The 16,750-nt window shown below is 44.4% G+C and overlaps 1 protein-coding gene across 2 annotated transcripts in view; it reads right to left on the reverse strand.

The window, feature by feature from the left end:
- The window catches only part of LOC119453331 (uncharacterized), a 68,760-nt gene that overhangs the window by 24,102 nt on the left and 27,908 nt on the right, over nucleotides 1–16,750 (reverse strand). Inside the window, exon 2 of one of the 2 annotated variants that reach the window (XR_007467081.1) lies at nucleotides 1,264–1,306. Coding sequence is in view for 1 of the 2 variants with exons in the window: in XM_049667777.1 (XP_049523734.1) it covers nucleotides 2,088–2,203 (116 nt within the window). In the remaining variant the exon portion in view is untranslated. Of the gene's footprint in view, nucleotides 1–1,263; nucleotides 1,307–2,087; nucleotides 2,204–16,750 lie in introns of both variants that reach the window. The other variant, XM_049667777.1, reaches the window with a different exon arrangement.

Raw genomic sequence — 16,750 nt, forward strand, 5'->3', positions numbered from 1 at the left:
TTTACACCCCAAAGGCGAACAGGGGTGTAAAGCGGTCATTACCCCAATAAATGGCGTAAGGCTGCAAGTTTTAGACCAATTTAAACCATTTGTTACTTTTAAGTATGCAAAACTATATTACAGCGACACGAGAAATAAGAAAAGAGGATCACAACGGAAGCACCTGTGTTGCGATTCCATATTTTTTTTTATTTCTTGTCTAGTTATTGCTGCTGGTTGTCACATGGGGTCATCCAAATTAGATAGCGGAAGTCAAACCACCAGTGGCGCGGCGGCCCAGCTCTAGTTTAATCCAATATATCACGAATGCGCTTTTTTTACGATTATATCCGTTCTCTCCGAGAATAAATTTGGGAAAACGCAAAGGAATTTTATTTGACAACAGCACCGTGGTTATTCTTTTTAGTATTATTCACGTCTGGTGAAATTGGAAGTCCCTACTCAATTTCAGAAGTTGCGAAGGCTGCGTTAAAACGTAAGAATATATTGCCGTATCTTTGCGCCGTTTTTTTTTAAAGAAAAACTCGCTAAAAGTCACCCGTGCGGCTGCAGTACAATACTGATACACGGCGCGTTTCGGCGATGGCAATACGGTGTGAACTGAATTCTGTACTGCAGATAATCTGACCGCCTTCTAAAGTGGACATCGCTGTTGCATTCACCACTCCTAAATAAATATACCACTTTGTGAGTAGGTCTTTTTTAAAACCTGCGTAAAGATTGTAACAACTTTATGGTCTGAATTCAGATGCCAAATTTGTCCTCTAACTGCTCCAACAGATCTAGCTTATAGAATGAGAAATCTGTTTTTGGTGTCACGTCACTAGATTTAAACTTCTGTATTAAATGCATTAAATACCCTGTCAAAAGAAGAAATGCTTTCGAAGGAAAGTTTACATTCGGATTTAGGGGTGTGCGAAAAGTTTTGTTACAGACCAAATCGAATACGAATCTTTTAGCGCTAGAAGCAAATCGAATCGTATATCGAATGCCTTTCCTATAATTTGCAAAATACTCTATAGCCTTCTCAACATTATAACAATTTACCCACCCTTGTATTCACAACATAGGAATGTTCATCATTACAGTGTATATTATAAAGCAAGCTTTGCTAACAGCAGCGTATCTCGCGAACACGGGGGTTTTCGAAGCCCACGCACACTTTTCACCAACCGTATTCACCAATAATATCTCACCCAGGCTCTGCTCCGCAGTGATCGCTTCTATGAGCCTCTTTGCTCAATGTAGAATCGGTAATGGAACCTGGCCACACCCAGTCTGTGGAGATGGATGCCACAGTAGACCGCTGCGATTGAAGGAGAGGGCGTAAATGTGAGAGCTATATATTACTACGCCGCACGCGCCCGCCCTGCAGCTGTATCTTGAAAGCCATCTGAAGCGGGGACAGAGTCCTCCTTACGCTGTATTTTCGCAGCTTAGTACTCGTTAATGCGGGCGGCGGCCCGAAGGTCAATTTGCTCGCTGCTGCTGCTGCTCTTACTGACTAAGCGTTTTGACAGCGACACGGCACCAACAGAAAGTCAAACACAGGACAGGCGCTACTTTCAACTTTCATGTTGTGTGATGCGTCCATACTTGCGTGTGCGCTTCTGATACCGTGCTTGTTCATTTAGTTAGTAGGTCTTGCTTCCTTACATCGTATAGCTGTCCACTAGTTCGCTATCACAGTCGATGCTGCGCCTTACGGGTGAAACAGCGACTTTTTTGAAATATCCCTCATTTATTGTGCACCCGTTTGTACCATATATGTTTGAACCGCTTCGGTAACTGATGTGTTTCTTTTTCGGTTCAGGCGCGGCTCGGGTTTCAGGAACGTTCGTATATATTGCTTCGGGTTCAATTCCGGTGAAAATTTCGATTCGGGTACGGTTTTCTGATCGGGTTCGATCCGACGCCCAGCCTTTAACTTGTATGTAGCATGTTGCCACAGGTGTTCCGGATTCTTCTACTGCAAAGCTACTGCTAACAGCCTATGCCCACCAATATCACCTGGCAATCAAAACAAATTTTACGCACAGTTTTCACCCACCGTATTCATCAACAGGCTCTCATAAATAATATCTCACCCATGGTCTGCTCCGCAGTGATCGCTACTCCGAGCTTCTTTGCTCAATGTAGGATCGGTTACTTCAATGGAACCTGGCCACATCCAGTCCATGGAGATGGATGCCACAGTAGACCGCTGCGATTCAAGAAAAGGAAGTGAATGTGAAAGCACCTGTCAGGGCGAGTTACAGTTCAAGAAACCACGAGGACAGAAGCATGAATTTTCCAACTCAATTTACGATAGCGATCTTTGGCGCGGCAATAATTCCCATAGGATGGGAATAGTGATTATCTGTTGGATTAGTCCCACATTTATGCTTGTGGCTCCAAAGTTTATGTGGTTCTATATACTTCGCCTTGTACGCCTGTATCGACGAAAATGTCAAAGCAGTCGTATATATTCGAATGTAGAGGAAATAAGACTGTGCACATGCAGAATATACCAAATTGTAATTGTAGCGCCATATATTGTTGAAAAAAAAAAAACAAGCTGCGCAATGAGAATGTCGTTTTAAGCCAGGAGGACGAACTTGAGGCAAATCCATGTACTAACCATCATTTCTATGTTGAGTGAACTGCCATGCATGTAGCTCACTCGACGCGCTCGAGTTCCCTCTGGTATATTTTTTGTAGCATTTTTTGCAACTGCTAACTCTGCAATAAGAAACAATATTACAATTCTGAAGGCTGCACCTGATCAGCCTCCTAGTAAAGTGCACATCCTTGATGTTGTATACACCACTGCCAAATAAGTACACCTCTAATTTGTGAGCCGTTCTTTTTGAAACCAGCCTAAAGATTGTAACTTCACGTTAGCTATGAATCCAAATGCCAAATTTGTCAGCTGCAAATGCTCCAAAAGGAGCAAAGAATGAGACGTCTATTTTTGGTGTAATAGTTACGTATTTGTAAAACTCGTCCACCAACATTTTCGAAACTCGGCAAGTCTTGGGAATTCTGGTAAAAAAATAGATGCTATTTCGCTTCCTAACCTCACTAGGTTTAACTTCTTGTCTCCTATTATTCCAGCGATTGTCTCATTAAATAATTTATGTTTTACACGTGTTTCAATTGGGCAACCGGACTTGGGCCGAAAGCTGTAGCTACCTACAGCTACCTACAGCTTTCGTGGCTATTGCGCAAAGTGTTCGAATACACACACCGTTGCGTGTATTCTGAAGAAGAGTGCCAGACGGTTCTTACCGTGTCTATAAAATGCGACACTGCCGCAGACAGGAAGGTACGAAGGCAATGTGTCTTGGCCAAAAGTAGTGGGCTACCGTAGGCTCTCGGAGTAGGTGGGGGCAGGTAGCCTGTAAAAAGCGGAAATGTTTTCAAAGGAAGGTTTACAATGGAATATAGAGTGTTATAGGGTGTGCGAAAAGAAATCGCATACGAATCTAATAGTGCTAAAAAACAAATTTAATAGGATATCGAATACCTTTCGAAAAGTTTGCGAATACTGTAGAGCATTCTCAACATTATTACAATTTACCCATCCTGGTATTCACAACATTGGACAGCTCGTCATTAAACTGTAGAATTTAAAGCAAGCTGTGTTAGAAGCAGCGGTTTTCGCAAACTCTGGCGTCTTCGAAGCACCCGCGGCCATGCAATATTACAATGACAGCAGTGACCACAGTGTTGTTACAAGAAGGCGTGCTGATGAACTAGCTTGTTTTCCTATTTTACGCTCTCGAGGACACCGCCTTTCCGGCTCTTCGAGCGCCTTGATGTGTTCGTTTTGCAGTTTATCCAGTATTAGTAGCGAGCTCACTTATAACGACCGAATTGGGAAACAAACGGCGATTCTGTGGTGCCCCTGAAACCATGCTTCGGCGGAGGAACGCAACTAGCATGATCCGAGTTCAGCAAGCGTATCTGTCTTGGTTGCATAATTACCAGCCTACACATTTCGTCTGTTCCCATTTTTAGGTATCGCTCATCTATTGTTCATCTGTAAGCGTGAGAGTGCTTATCACGGTGAGATATAGTTGAAGAAACTACGAGGACAGAAGCATGAACTTTCTGACTCAAATTAGTGGAAGGATCGTTGGTGTGGCAACAGTTAATACAGAATAGGAATGATGATTACCAGATGAATTAGACCGATTTTTGTGCTCGCGGCTTCCATAATTCTTGGGGTTATTTTACTTTGTTGGTGTAAATTTCAAAGCAATCTTATATATATCTGAATGTAGAAGGCAATACAACGTTGCTCGCATGCAAAGCATCTTCTTTCTGGGGTTTTACTTGCCAAAACCAGTTCCGATTATGAGGCACGCCGTAGTGGAGGGCTCGGGATTAATTTTGACCACCTGGGGTCCTTTAACGTGCACTACAACGCAAGCACACGGGCGTTTTTGCATTTCGCCTCCATCGAATTGCGGCCGCCGCGGCCGTGATTCGATCCCGCTACCTCGTGCACAGCAGCGCAATGCCTTAGATGATTGAGCCACCCCCGGCGGGTCACATGCAAAGTATACCAAAATTGTACTTATAACGCATTATATTGTTGAAAACGAAGTTGCGCAATCACAATGTTGTTTTTGTCAGAAGAGGGAAGTTTTGCCAAATCAATGTACTAACTATCATTTATATGTTGGGTCAACTGCCATGCTTGCCGTTCCCGTAAGCGCGCTAGAGTTCACTCTAGAATTTTTTTTCGCAAACTTTTTCACAAACATCGCAACCCTAGTCAGATAGGAATGGTGCTAAAGCTTACGAACAGCACTGCCCCAAGCATGCAAGCATATGGCTACAGAATTTCAGGATCGTAAACGATTCCTGAAAACGAGCACTGTGATGCCTGGTGAACAAAACAGCGCATTACTTGAGATGGTTAGTCCGGACAAGCTCAAGAAGTTCAAATAATAATGCAATTAGCATTCTATCTAGCCCCTGGCACGTCACATTTTCCCACTTGGTGTGTGTGCTGATAGACAGCTTCGGAATGTACAACTTGGAAGATTTCGTAGTGGCAACAGGGCATGCGTCACTGGATGTTTGCCTGAAGAGACGCATTGTGGCCACTGGAAACGTGCAAATGCGCATGCGCATGAACAGGCAGTTGGCCGTATAGACAAGCAGAACCAGACCAGAAATAAGTGATGAAGTCGGCACCATAAAATTGAATAAGCCAGCTGCGAAGAGGTGAGAAAGTCTGCATCAAAGGCAGCCGATCATGGGGACAAAGAAGTGAAGTGAACAGGTTGGGACAAGAGCGTGCATTGAGCGAGGAACGCTGAGCTAAAGAGAAGACGACGTCGGTAACATTAAGCAGTCGGCTCCGCAGATACAATTTGCAGTTTTTACGGTGATACTATGCAATTGTAAAAGCTTGTCGTCCATTTTATGCGAAAGTTGCAATGTGATTTATATTAAGAACACATTTTACCGAGTCCTCAACGCCGGTATTGGCGTCCGTGGTTGAACGGGATTGATCCGTTAAAATGGATGCCATAGTAGACCATGCTGTGATTGAAACACAAAACGTGAATGCCTCAGCGCTGTACCGACAATTGAAGTACGGCACTCGCCTGTGCTAGATCATAATCACGGCACATTGACCTTGTGAGCTTCGTAAAGTCGTCTGACCTGTTGCGGTTAATGACACTTCCTGCCGGCTAATGACGGACTCGTTAAGGACTCATTCACTCAGATCCCTGATAGAAAAATTATCAGGACATACACCTACAGTTGAAAAGACGTTGCCACCAGTCATCGCTTAACCAACCGATAAGAATGCCCATTTCCAGACGAATGGTTTTTGTCGTGCGTCATCGCTATTCAATACGGGAAATATTGGGACCAACTTCTGGAAATTTACGACATTTTAAGGCAGCAATTTCAAGTGAAAAGTAATCAGAAATGGTCGCACGTGCTTACTTTTGCCATCTCACGGTTAAAAATTGTTCTCACACAGTTTCCACCAATCATGTTGACCTCAACAGCTGTGGTCTCTTTTGCTCAGTGTCGACTCGGCTACACCTACAGTTCAAAAGACGTTGCCACCAGTCATCGCTTAACCAACCGATAAGAATCGCAAGTGATCACCGAATGACGCTGTCCATTCTTGGAGAATAGAAATACCACTTGCACTTCACAAACACACTGTCCTCATTGCGCCCCGCGAAGAACGCAATGTGGTTTATGACGCAAAATCCATGCAACAGAATCCAGAACGAAAGGCCTAGTTTGCTCGTTTTTGGCTGCAGGGAAGCAAAAGGATCGTAAACGATTCTTGAAAACGAGCATTGTGCTGCCTGGTGAACAAAACAGCGCATTACTTGAGATGGTTGGTAAAAAAAATGATGCCTGGCTCTGCCACCGCAAACATCAGAGACCTGCGGAGCTGGGGAAAACCTAGTATAGTAGTGGCGAGCCACGCTTATAGTTTCCCGGCGCTCAGGATTTCTTCGCGATGCTCTGCGTAGTATAGCGATGAATTCAACCGGCCACGTTCACAAGCCGCCGGATCTTCATTTCTTAGGAACTGTCGGCTTCCCTCAATCTAAACTCGGGATATTCCCTTCTGCGACGCTTGGTTTCAGCTTCCCTAGCTCTGCGGCTGCCGTCACTGACACCAGGCGCGTTCGGCGCGAATGCGGGGAAACGGGAAACGGGATCGGCGTCGGCAGGAGCTGTACGCGTCCCACTGCCACATGCCTCACTGTTCCTCTCCACCTCGCATCCGTTATGCCTCGCGATGCTATTTTTATACTCTGCTTTTACTCTCTTTGAACTCTCTCCCCCAGCTCGGCGAAGCTATTGCAGAGCTGGTATGGGGTTGCCAGGCAACGCAGTGACGTCATAGCTCGGCGAGGTTTTGCGGCTCGCGGCACAACCTACGACCTGCTTAAACAGCTGCGCTGTTAAAAAAATGTTTAGAGGTGGTAAATGCAGACGGCGCACACAGCCATCCATGCCAGGGATGCTGAAGCAAGATTTACTGCCGGTAACAGATTCGTATTGTTAGAAGCCCTAACCTTAGTGTAGTACGCAATCTCGACACGTAAAGATACTATCTTACATGGTCGATAATACTGAAAAATGAATGTAGCAAGGTAACAAACAGTAGAGTCTAATGGATGTAGTCAGGTGACACAAGCACGGGGCTTAACTGGGATCAATGGGAGAGGCTTTCGTCCTGCAGTGGATACAAAATACGCTAATGACGCCAATCCGTGCAACAAAGGAGAGAAAAGCTCTGTGAGGAGGTCAGGCTTTGCAACTTTCAGGGATCTGTCTTTGCTACTGTTCAAAATGTACATTTTAAAAGCTACCCAGGCGTTTGCAAAAGCACACCACGTTTCATAACTCGCACAGCTTTTCAAAACAATTTTCACGTTCGTAAAAACAATTGCAAGGAGATGCGAAATACACAAGATGCAAACCGCACGCCAATGATTCCGTAGGCAATTTAGTAATTGTCAGTTTACGGAATTATGTTCTACGACCTACCGTTAGTAGATACACTTTCTGCACGTCTCGCGCGGTTGCGAACAGTGAAAAATGACTGTCGCAACGTAACATACGACGCACATGGAATACATACAACACCTGGTGGCAGAGAAGTAGGAGACAAGATTGTGCAGCTGACCAGCTGCATGACGTCGTCGCACGTGACCGATCGCCAAAGCCGTTGCTCTAATGCCGCCTCCGTCCACACGGTCTGCACAAACAAGGCAACGTTGCAACTCGGTATTGAGATGTTTATTGGCAGCGGCATTGTAGGGATACCAGGGCAGCTATGTACAACATCGTAGTAAGTTTAAAACTAGGGTGATGCTAAATTAGATGAGAGAACACAGCAACATTATCTGAAAGATTATGGTAAATCAATTCTATAGAAGCGGACAAGGCAGAGAAAATGTCTTGAAAAGAAAAAAAATGTCACGCACCGGAGCTGTAGCACGAAAATACTTGGAAGTTCCAATACGAATTTCTCACAAAGGACGCCTTAAAATAATTCCGCCCTTCTTTAGAGGCTCCAACCCGTGGGAAACCCGTGGGCAACCCAGGGCGTATTAACTTTCCTTTGCAGCTTGAAACCCTTATTGTGTTTTCTTTGTGGCTTCGTGCTATAGTTGGGTGGATGATAAGTTTCTGTTTCAGGAACCATTGTTCACTTTGCGGGTTTCTACAGAACAAATTTGTCATTTACAGTGTCCCCGCGCTTCCGAATGTGTATTACAATTTCGCCATCGGTTTCCGATCGGGCGACCTCCCAGTTTGCTCAGATGGTAGAGTAACCACCCCGTGAAGGCGTTGCTCTGTGACGAGGGTGGGACAGCTTCGCACGCGAGGGGTAGCCGTAGCGGTCCGACGAAGCTTGCCTCGACTTACTCATCGTTTACGCAAACATTGCAACGTTGAAGTGAGCTGCTTGCTCACAGTAGTGAGTGGAGTTTCGTGCCACAAGGACCAGCGGCAAGTTTTGACGATTTGGTACATAGAGCAGCGTAGTACAGTTAATTGCGCAATTAATAGAAGTGTAGCAGAACATTAGGCAACACAGGAAGCGACTGAAATGTTCCCGTTGTGCCCAAAGTTGAAGGTCACATATATACGCAATTGAGGCTTACCACAGGACCGCAGCGAAGATTGTTTCGCTGACGAGCATGTAACGGCGTCGCACGCGGCTGATTGCAAGAGCGGATGTTCACCCCCGTCGACGCAGTAAAGACGCCAACGTTGAGATGAGTGGCATGTTGCCCAGCATTGACACCACAGTATCATGAAAGGATGACTAGAGCAAAGATTGGATAGTTGGTGCAGCATCGTATAGATAACTTAGCAACTACAGTGTGCAAGAACATAAAAGAACACAGGAACACAAACAGTGCTACTGCTTCACGCACACACACACACACAAATTGCACTACGTAATTAAGCAACCTAGCTTTTCACATTACTAACTGAATTCTCTGCCGCCGAGGAAGTTAGTTAGCATAAAGAATGCGGCCTTCCACGCCCTGCGGTCATAGCAGAAGCGATTATCTGGAAATGACCATTCCTGTCAACTGTAGCATCCTGCCGAGACGAATGGTTTTTGTCGTGCGTCATCGCTATTCAATACGGGAAATATTGGGACCAACTTCTGGAAATTTACGACATTTTAAGATAGCAATTTCAAGTGAAAAGTAATCAGAAATGGTCGCACGTGCTTACTTTTGCCATCTCACGGTTAAAAATTGTTTCTCACACAGTTTCCACCAATCATGTTGACCTCAACAGCTGTGGTCTCTCTTGCTCAGTGTCGACTCGGCTCCTTCGATGCAACCACGACTATGAGCAATCAGCGTGAACGTGGCAGTAGGAGTCACTGCGGTGAAAGCAGTCAACCTTTCAGAGGTTGACTGCTTTCAGAGGTTTCATTTACCTTTAAGAGGTGGCATTTATGAGGCAGCGTAACGCATCTTGCTCGAGTTTGACGTATCCCCAGCGGGCGGCCAGCTGGCGAGTGTTGGTGCATTTCTTCGGGCTGACCTTCTCTTCGAGGGTGGTAAGGCAGTGATGCACTATGCCCCATATCTGCGTATGTAGAAGTGTGAAGACTTTGCTGAAATTTTTTTACTAAATTTTTTTAATTGAGCCGCGGAATATTTTAGAAAAATTGCCTGACATCGTTAAGTTTCAAAAGAAATAGAAGCACGAAGTTTGAAATTTCGGAACGTTGCAATGAACGCAAATATCGTAGTTCTCTAAACTGCATTGCTTAAAGCATCTAAAGTGGGCAAATTTGTTGTAACTGGGACAACGTTTACCGTTGTTTTGCGAAAATCCCGCCTAAAAATTACTCCTATATTTAGAGCCGTGTGCAATACGCTATTTTGTTTGAATGTTAGGTTTTCTAATTGCCAAATTATCGAGCAGTAAACATAATAGGTTTTCTAGGAATTTTTCTGAAAACAAAGTAGTAATACACTCACACGCATGAAAATATTGAAATTTGCCATGGTGACAAAGCCGAGGTAGAACCACCAACCCGAGCGAAAACATTTTTGTCGAGATGCTCCTACTAAAGCGAACGCATGCCTCCTACACACAGGTTCAAGCAGACGCAAAAGAAACCCTTAGTTCCCCTTCGACGGTTCTAAGATAATGTCATTGTACCTTTTGGCCTTCCAAGTTAACGGAAAACCGCACAATGAAGGCAATGCGTAATATTGCTCTTCTCTTTATTACCTAAATGCTGTCCCCAAATCTTCACGCGCGTAAGTACAGTAATTCATTATTGCGTATAAAACTTCATGCTATAAAATGTGTATACAAGTTTTACCTCTGAAGATAATTATAAAAGCAAACTTAATAGTGTTAAGGTGATTATGGTATTAGGCATATGGTATGGTATGGTATGGCATTATGGTACTATGCATAGGCATGTAGCAATGGGTACGTGGCCGGAGAGACCAGCAGAACAACCAGGAATAAGTGATGAAGTCGACACGAGAAAATCGAATAAACCAGCTACAAAGAGATGAGAAAGTCAGCATAACTAACAGGCAGCCGATCACGGCGACAAAGAAGTCGAGTGAGCATGATGGGACAAGAGTGTGCATTGAGCGAGGAACGCTGAGGTAAAGAGAAGACGATGTCGGTAACAAAATTAAACATTCAGCTCCTCAGAAGCGAACAATTTCGCAGTACAATGTGCCGCCACATTGTTTAAATGATAATATCAATCGTGCGCGCTATTATGCAATAGTAAATGCTTGTCGCTCATTTGACTGGAAAGTTCTAATATTCCATAAGAAAGCATTGTACTTGTTTGATTTTTTTATGTTTCAGTTACTTTACCTCGACACGTACGCCCAAGTGCGTGCGCCCAGTTAAAATTGATAACGTTCGTTCTGTGTGGAATGCGATTTATATGAAGTGGAAACGCGTTTCAACCGAGCTCTCAACGCCGGTACTGGCATCTACGGCTGCAACTTTAGAACGGGGTTGATCCGTTAAAATGGATGCCATAGTAAACCGTGCTGTGACTGAAACACAAAACGTGAATGCTTCAGCGCTCGAGCAGCAATTAAAATACGGTACTCGCCTGTGCTGCACGATAATCACGGTTCATTGACCTTGAATCGTGAGCCTCGTCTACTCGTCTGAACTGTCGTGGACTAATGGTACTTTCTGCCGGCTAATGACAGACTTGTCAAGGGCTCGTTGACTCGGATCCCTGATGGAAAAAAATTAGGACAGACATCTGCAGTTTGTAAGACGTTCCCGCAAGTCATATCCCTTAACCAACCGATAAGAATCGCGAGGGAAAACCGAGTGAGGCGCTCCATTGGAGAATAGAAATAACACTTTCACTTCACAAACACACTGTCCTCGTTCCACTGAATACCCTCGCCCCGCGAAGAATGCAATGAGGTTCACGACACAGACTCCGTACAATCGAATCGAGAACAAAAGGCGTAGTTTGCTTGTTTCTGGCTGCAGGGAAGCAAAAGGATCGTGAATGATTCTTGTAAAAGTGCACTGTGTTTCCAGTATCAGATTTCATCTCCATACATTATGCAATGTATACTTTTTAGACGTGACGCAATCTCGCTGTCCATTTTCGTTTCAACACCGAGTACTGTCTACCTTTTCTTTTATTCGCGAATGCTTCGCCGTGACATTCATCAATTAATGGCGGTTCGAATCAATCTGTACTGACCGTGGACAACTGTGTACTTGTACGCCGAGCCTCAAACTGAAGCCAGATTTATTGCCGGTAACATATTGTTCAAAGCCCTAGCCTTAGTGTATACACTCTCGGCACGTAAATATACTATCGCACACGTTCGATTATACTGAAAAGTGAATGTAGCAAGGTAAGAAACGACGTGCCATACCATACATACCACTGGTAACAGGGAGGAGGCAGCTATGACCGCTCCGCTGACGAGCACATGACGTCGGCGCACGTGACAGATCGCAGTTTCCGTTTCCGCCAATGCAGTGCCTGCACCGTAAAGGCAGCGTTAAGTTGAGCGACTCGTAGAAGATGTCGAGAAGTTACACGCCAGGGGCAAATTAGGCGGATATTTGGACATTTTCTACAACATATGTGCACACAACTAAGACGGTGAAAAAGGTGAAAGAACGCAGTAGTGTTTCTCTCAAACAGCCAGGCAGCCACGCCAAACGCAGAGAAGTTTCGCCTAAAAAACAGAAGCACAAAGTTTGCACTAGCTCGGCAATAAGCACTAGCTCAGCAATATTTGAACTTTGTGGAGTGCACCTAACCTGCCCTCCTCCTAGAGTGAAAATAGTTCGTGTTGTGTAAACCACTGCTAAATAAATATGCCAATAATTTGTAACCAGGTCCTTTTCAAAACACGCCTAAAGGTTGAAACAACTTCACGTTAGCTCTGAATTCAGAAGTCCGATTTTTGCGCTGTAAACGCTCTAACAGATGCAGTTTGCAGACCGAGACATCTCTTTTTGTTGTAGAGTTACGGATTTGTAAACTTCGTAATGAACATTTTCGAAACTCACCAAATCTTTATAATTTCTGCAAAAAGATTCAACATATAACTGAAATTTCGCTTCTTAACTTCACTGGATTTAAACATCGTGTCTAAAATGCACGATATATCATTGCTATAGGTCCAGCGATTGTCTCATTAATTATTTTGTAAGTCTTTATTTCAATTGGGGAATTAGACTTGGCCCTGAGCCAAAGCTTCCTCTTAAAGTTTTCATGGTTATTGTAACTTCATGTTAGCTCTGCATTCAGATGTAAATTTGTCCGCTGCAATTGCCCTAAAAAATTATTAGGACAGACATCTGCAGTTTGGAAGACGTTCCCGCAAGTCATCCCTTAACCAACCGATAAGAATCGCGAGGGAAAACCGAGTGAGGCTGTCCATTCGAGAATAGAAATAACACTTGCACTCCACAAACACAATGTCCTCATTGCACTGAAAACCGTCGCCCCGCAACGAATGCAACGAGGTTCACGACACAGACACGACAAGTTAGCCGTCCACTAGTTTGCTATCGCAATCAATGCTTCCACTTTCGGACGAAACTGCGACTATTTTCGCCAACTACTGCTTGGAATTGAATGAGGTTGGTTACACTTCAAAGAAAAAAATTAATTTAGTGACCCTTGCACGCAGATATAATAATTCTACTGTTATCGTTTTACGAACGTTGTTGCAAATTGTCAAATAGAAAAAGAGCAAGTAATGGAGAGCTATACGAAGTAAGGATAGTATTATATGTCGTGTAAATTTGGAAATATTCGTTTATGCTAAATTAACAAGCATATGATGTCAGCGCGCACAGGCAAACATGAATAGATCACACTCGACGACCGCGCACACTCGCTGTGAAAACGCTGGCGTGAGCAAGCGTGGATGTGCGGCGAGCGTAGTGACATTCCTGCTGTCTATAGCTTTTACACATACTGAGCGACGAGAACACCGCACGCGGAAGGTACTGAGCCGCCTGCAGACCGTTTTCACGATAAGGCGCGCGAGACCGCGCGCGAGCGCACAAAGTACGCAGTTGGTGCTGGATATTAGCCCGCTGCCTCATATCACTCCCGCGCCGCATCCTTCCCTATGCGCCCGAGCTGAGGCGCAATCGTCAGTTCCCCATGCGCGCGGTCGCGAACTGCGCCGTTACTCTCGAAGAACCCCCCCTAACGGCCTTCTGCACGACGGAAGACGGCGAGTTTCCTCTCTTGCGTGCGCCAGACTGAGCCGCGATCGTCGGTTCGCCTCACGCGCTTTCATACGGCGCGCGGCGCCGGCTTTATCGCCCTTGGACTTTATACGGAACACCACGCCGACGGCGGTGGCGACGACAGAGATGCGCTTGGAATGTCCATAATTGCTATCGCAATACAATATGCGCAGATGTAACCCACACGTTGGAATCTATGCGTATAGGAGCTTAGGTGGTTAATTATACGTTTTATATTTTACAGCTATGCATGCAGTTTCTTTGCGGTAAAACGTGCGACACGTATCAAGCAATTTAGGTTTTTTGTAGCTCGTGTCACAGTAGGCACACTCCCAGTGACACATACCGATGGCTATATCGAAGAAGGTAAAGTAATTAGAGGAATTCTGTAAAATAATTGAGAATTCCCTAGTTAGGTGTGCTTTAGGCATAATCGTGAGCCGACATTTTACTCGCATATTTTACGCAGGACTCGTTCATAGTGGGATATAGCCCTTGTGGAGCAGTGGACAAGAACCCAGTGAGAAGTGTGTCAAAGAATCCGCTTACCATTAACAGATCTGTGCTTTTGAGGTGCCAGTGGGCCGACAGTATAAGCTCCGGTTTTATGTGGGAAGTCTCTTTTTTTTGAAGAATAGTACAGAGGCTGTATGTACGTATCAGCATACATGGTTAACGCGAGCCACGTCACAGGAAAGGATGCGAAAAAATAAGTTTCGCCTGAAAAGCTCAAGCACTAAGTTTGGAAACTCTTCAATCGGCAATAAGTAACAATATTACAATTTCGTATGATGCACCCGCCTAAAGATTGTAACAACTTCACGTTAGCTCTGCATCCAGATGTCAAATTTGTCCACTGCAATTGCCCTAAAAGGTGCAGTTAGCTGTCCACTAGTTTGCTATCGCATTCGGTGCTGTGCCCTACGGGCGAAACTGCGTGTTTTTTGAAATATCACTCCTTTAATGTGCACCCATTTGTACCCTATATGTTTGAACCGTTCTGTTCCCAACCGGTAACCGTTATGTATTTGTTTTTCGGTTCAGGCTCATTCGATAATAGCTTCCACATAAGGTTTTCGTGGTTATTGCGCAAAGTGTTCGAATACACACACCGTTGCGTGTATTCTGAAGAAGAGTGCCAGACGGTTCTTACCGTGTCCATAAAAGGCGATACGGCCGCAAACAGGAAGGTACGAAGGCAATGTGTCTTGGCCCAAAGTAGTGGGCTACCGTAGGCTCTCCAAGTAGGTGGGGGCAGGTAGCCTGTAAAAAGCGGAAATGTTTTTAAAGGAAGGTTACAACCGAATACAGGGGTGTGCGAAAAGTAGCGTTTGAGATCAAATCGAATACGAATTTAATAGTGCTAAAAACAAATTGAATAGGATATCGAATACCTTTCGACAAGCTTGCGAATATTGTATAGCCTTCTCAACATTATTACAATTTACCCATCCTGGTATTCACAACATTGGAAAGCTCGTCATTACACTGTAGAATATAAAGCAAGCTGTGTTAGAAACAGCGTTTTTCGCAAACTCTGGTGTCTTCGAAGCACCCGCGGCCATGCAATATATGTTACGTTTACAATGGCAGCAGTGATCCCAGTGTTGTTACAAGGAGCTGTGAATTTATATATTTATCATTTATATGATAAAGAGCAAACAATTTCCACCAAGTTATCAAAGCCGGTATTGGCGTCCGCGGTTGCAACTTTAGAACAGGTACGATCAGTTAAAATGGATGCCGTAGTAGACCGGGCTGTGATTGAAACCAGGTGCATAAAAAAAGGATTTAATATTGTATACATCCCATGTATGCAGCCTCACTGCTTCGCTGGTAATCCGTCCCCATATAAATGTTGCGGCCCCACGAATTTATAGCCTTGTAAACTTATTTTCTCGGCAACCACTTCCTGCAACGTAATGAGGTTATTAACCTTAGAAAAAGTTATAATCTGGTGACTCTGCTGGTTTATTACATACGTCATCGATATTCTGTTTTTTTTTTTTCAATTCTTGAAAGTTGCAAAATTGGAAGAGAACTCAAGTACATCAAATTTACAACTCCAACTCAACAGTAAAAATTATAACGAATTCTGTAAAGTACACGTAAAACGTACATGTAAAGCGCGCAAACTTAATGTAATTGACATCGATAGATAACGCAGCGTGTACAGATGAAAGCACGATCGAGGAGCCCGGCTGGTGTACGCGTACGCCTTTATATACATGACGCGTTCGGGAAGCGGTAAAAACGGTGGGATGCCACCTTTCTTCACTGATAACCACATTGACTTCAAGGCCATGCCGAGATTGTTTCTGCCGAGATTTCTTGAGCCCGAATCGAATACAAACCGAAGGGGGCAAAAGCGAATCGAATCAAATATAGAATTTCTTTCGAATGCCTCGCTAATAATGCGCATTTTTCTGAACATTAACCGAACATTAACATTAACATGTCGAATCTATTTAAAATGTTTCGCGGGGCGCAAAGGCCACATCTATAACAGGACCACCAGTAAAGGCACACTCCCTCTATGGCGAGAATACACGACCTGAAAGATTCATTTTGCCTGTGTGCTCAATATAGTATAAACTAATAACCTGCGTCATCAGGGATGCAGCGACAATCGGCAGCGTTCTTTGACCGGGGAAATATGACCGCGTATCGGCAGAAGCACGCTACAGAATGACACAGAGGATGAACCACGGTCCGCTTTCACTAGCGCACCGACAGCGCAGAAACACAGTAACGTTGAGCTCGTTGAGGTGTGAGGCCTGTGTACAGGATTCAGCAAGGTTTGTTGCAAAAGATTGCACGGAAATCTGGTTCTATTTGCATTGTCGCGCTTGTCGTATGTATTGCCGTTGAGCCGGCATTGTATAACATGTGTCAGTATAATGGCATCACAAGGACGCCTTGTCATTATCTTGTTGCAATTTTCTTGCACTGCAAAAATGAACACGAAGGAAAACGCATGAAGGAATGCGCTCCT

The sequence above is a fragment of the Dermacentor silvarum genome, chromosome 5 (assembly GCF_013339745.2).
Source record: "Dermacentor silvarum isolate Dsil-2018 chromosome 5, BIME_Dsil_1.4, whole genome shotgun sequence".
Classification (NCBI taxonomy): Eukaryota; Metazoa; Arthropoda; class Arachnida; order Ixodida; family Ixodidae; genus Dermacentor; species Dermacentor silvarum.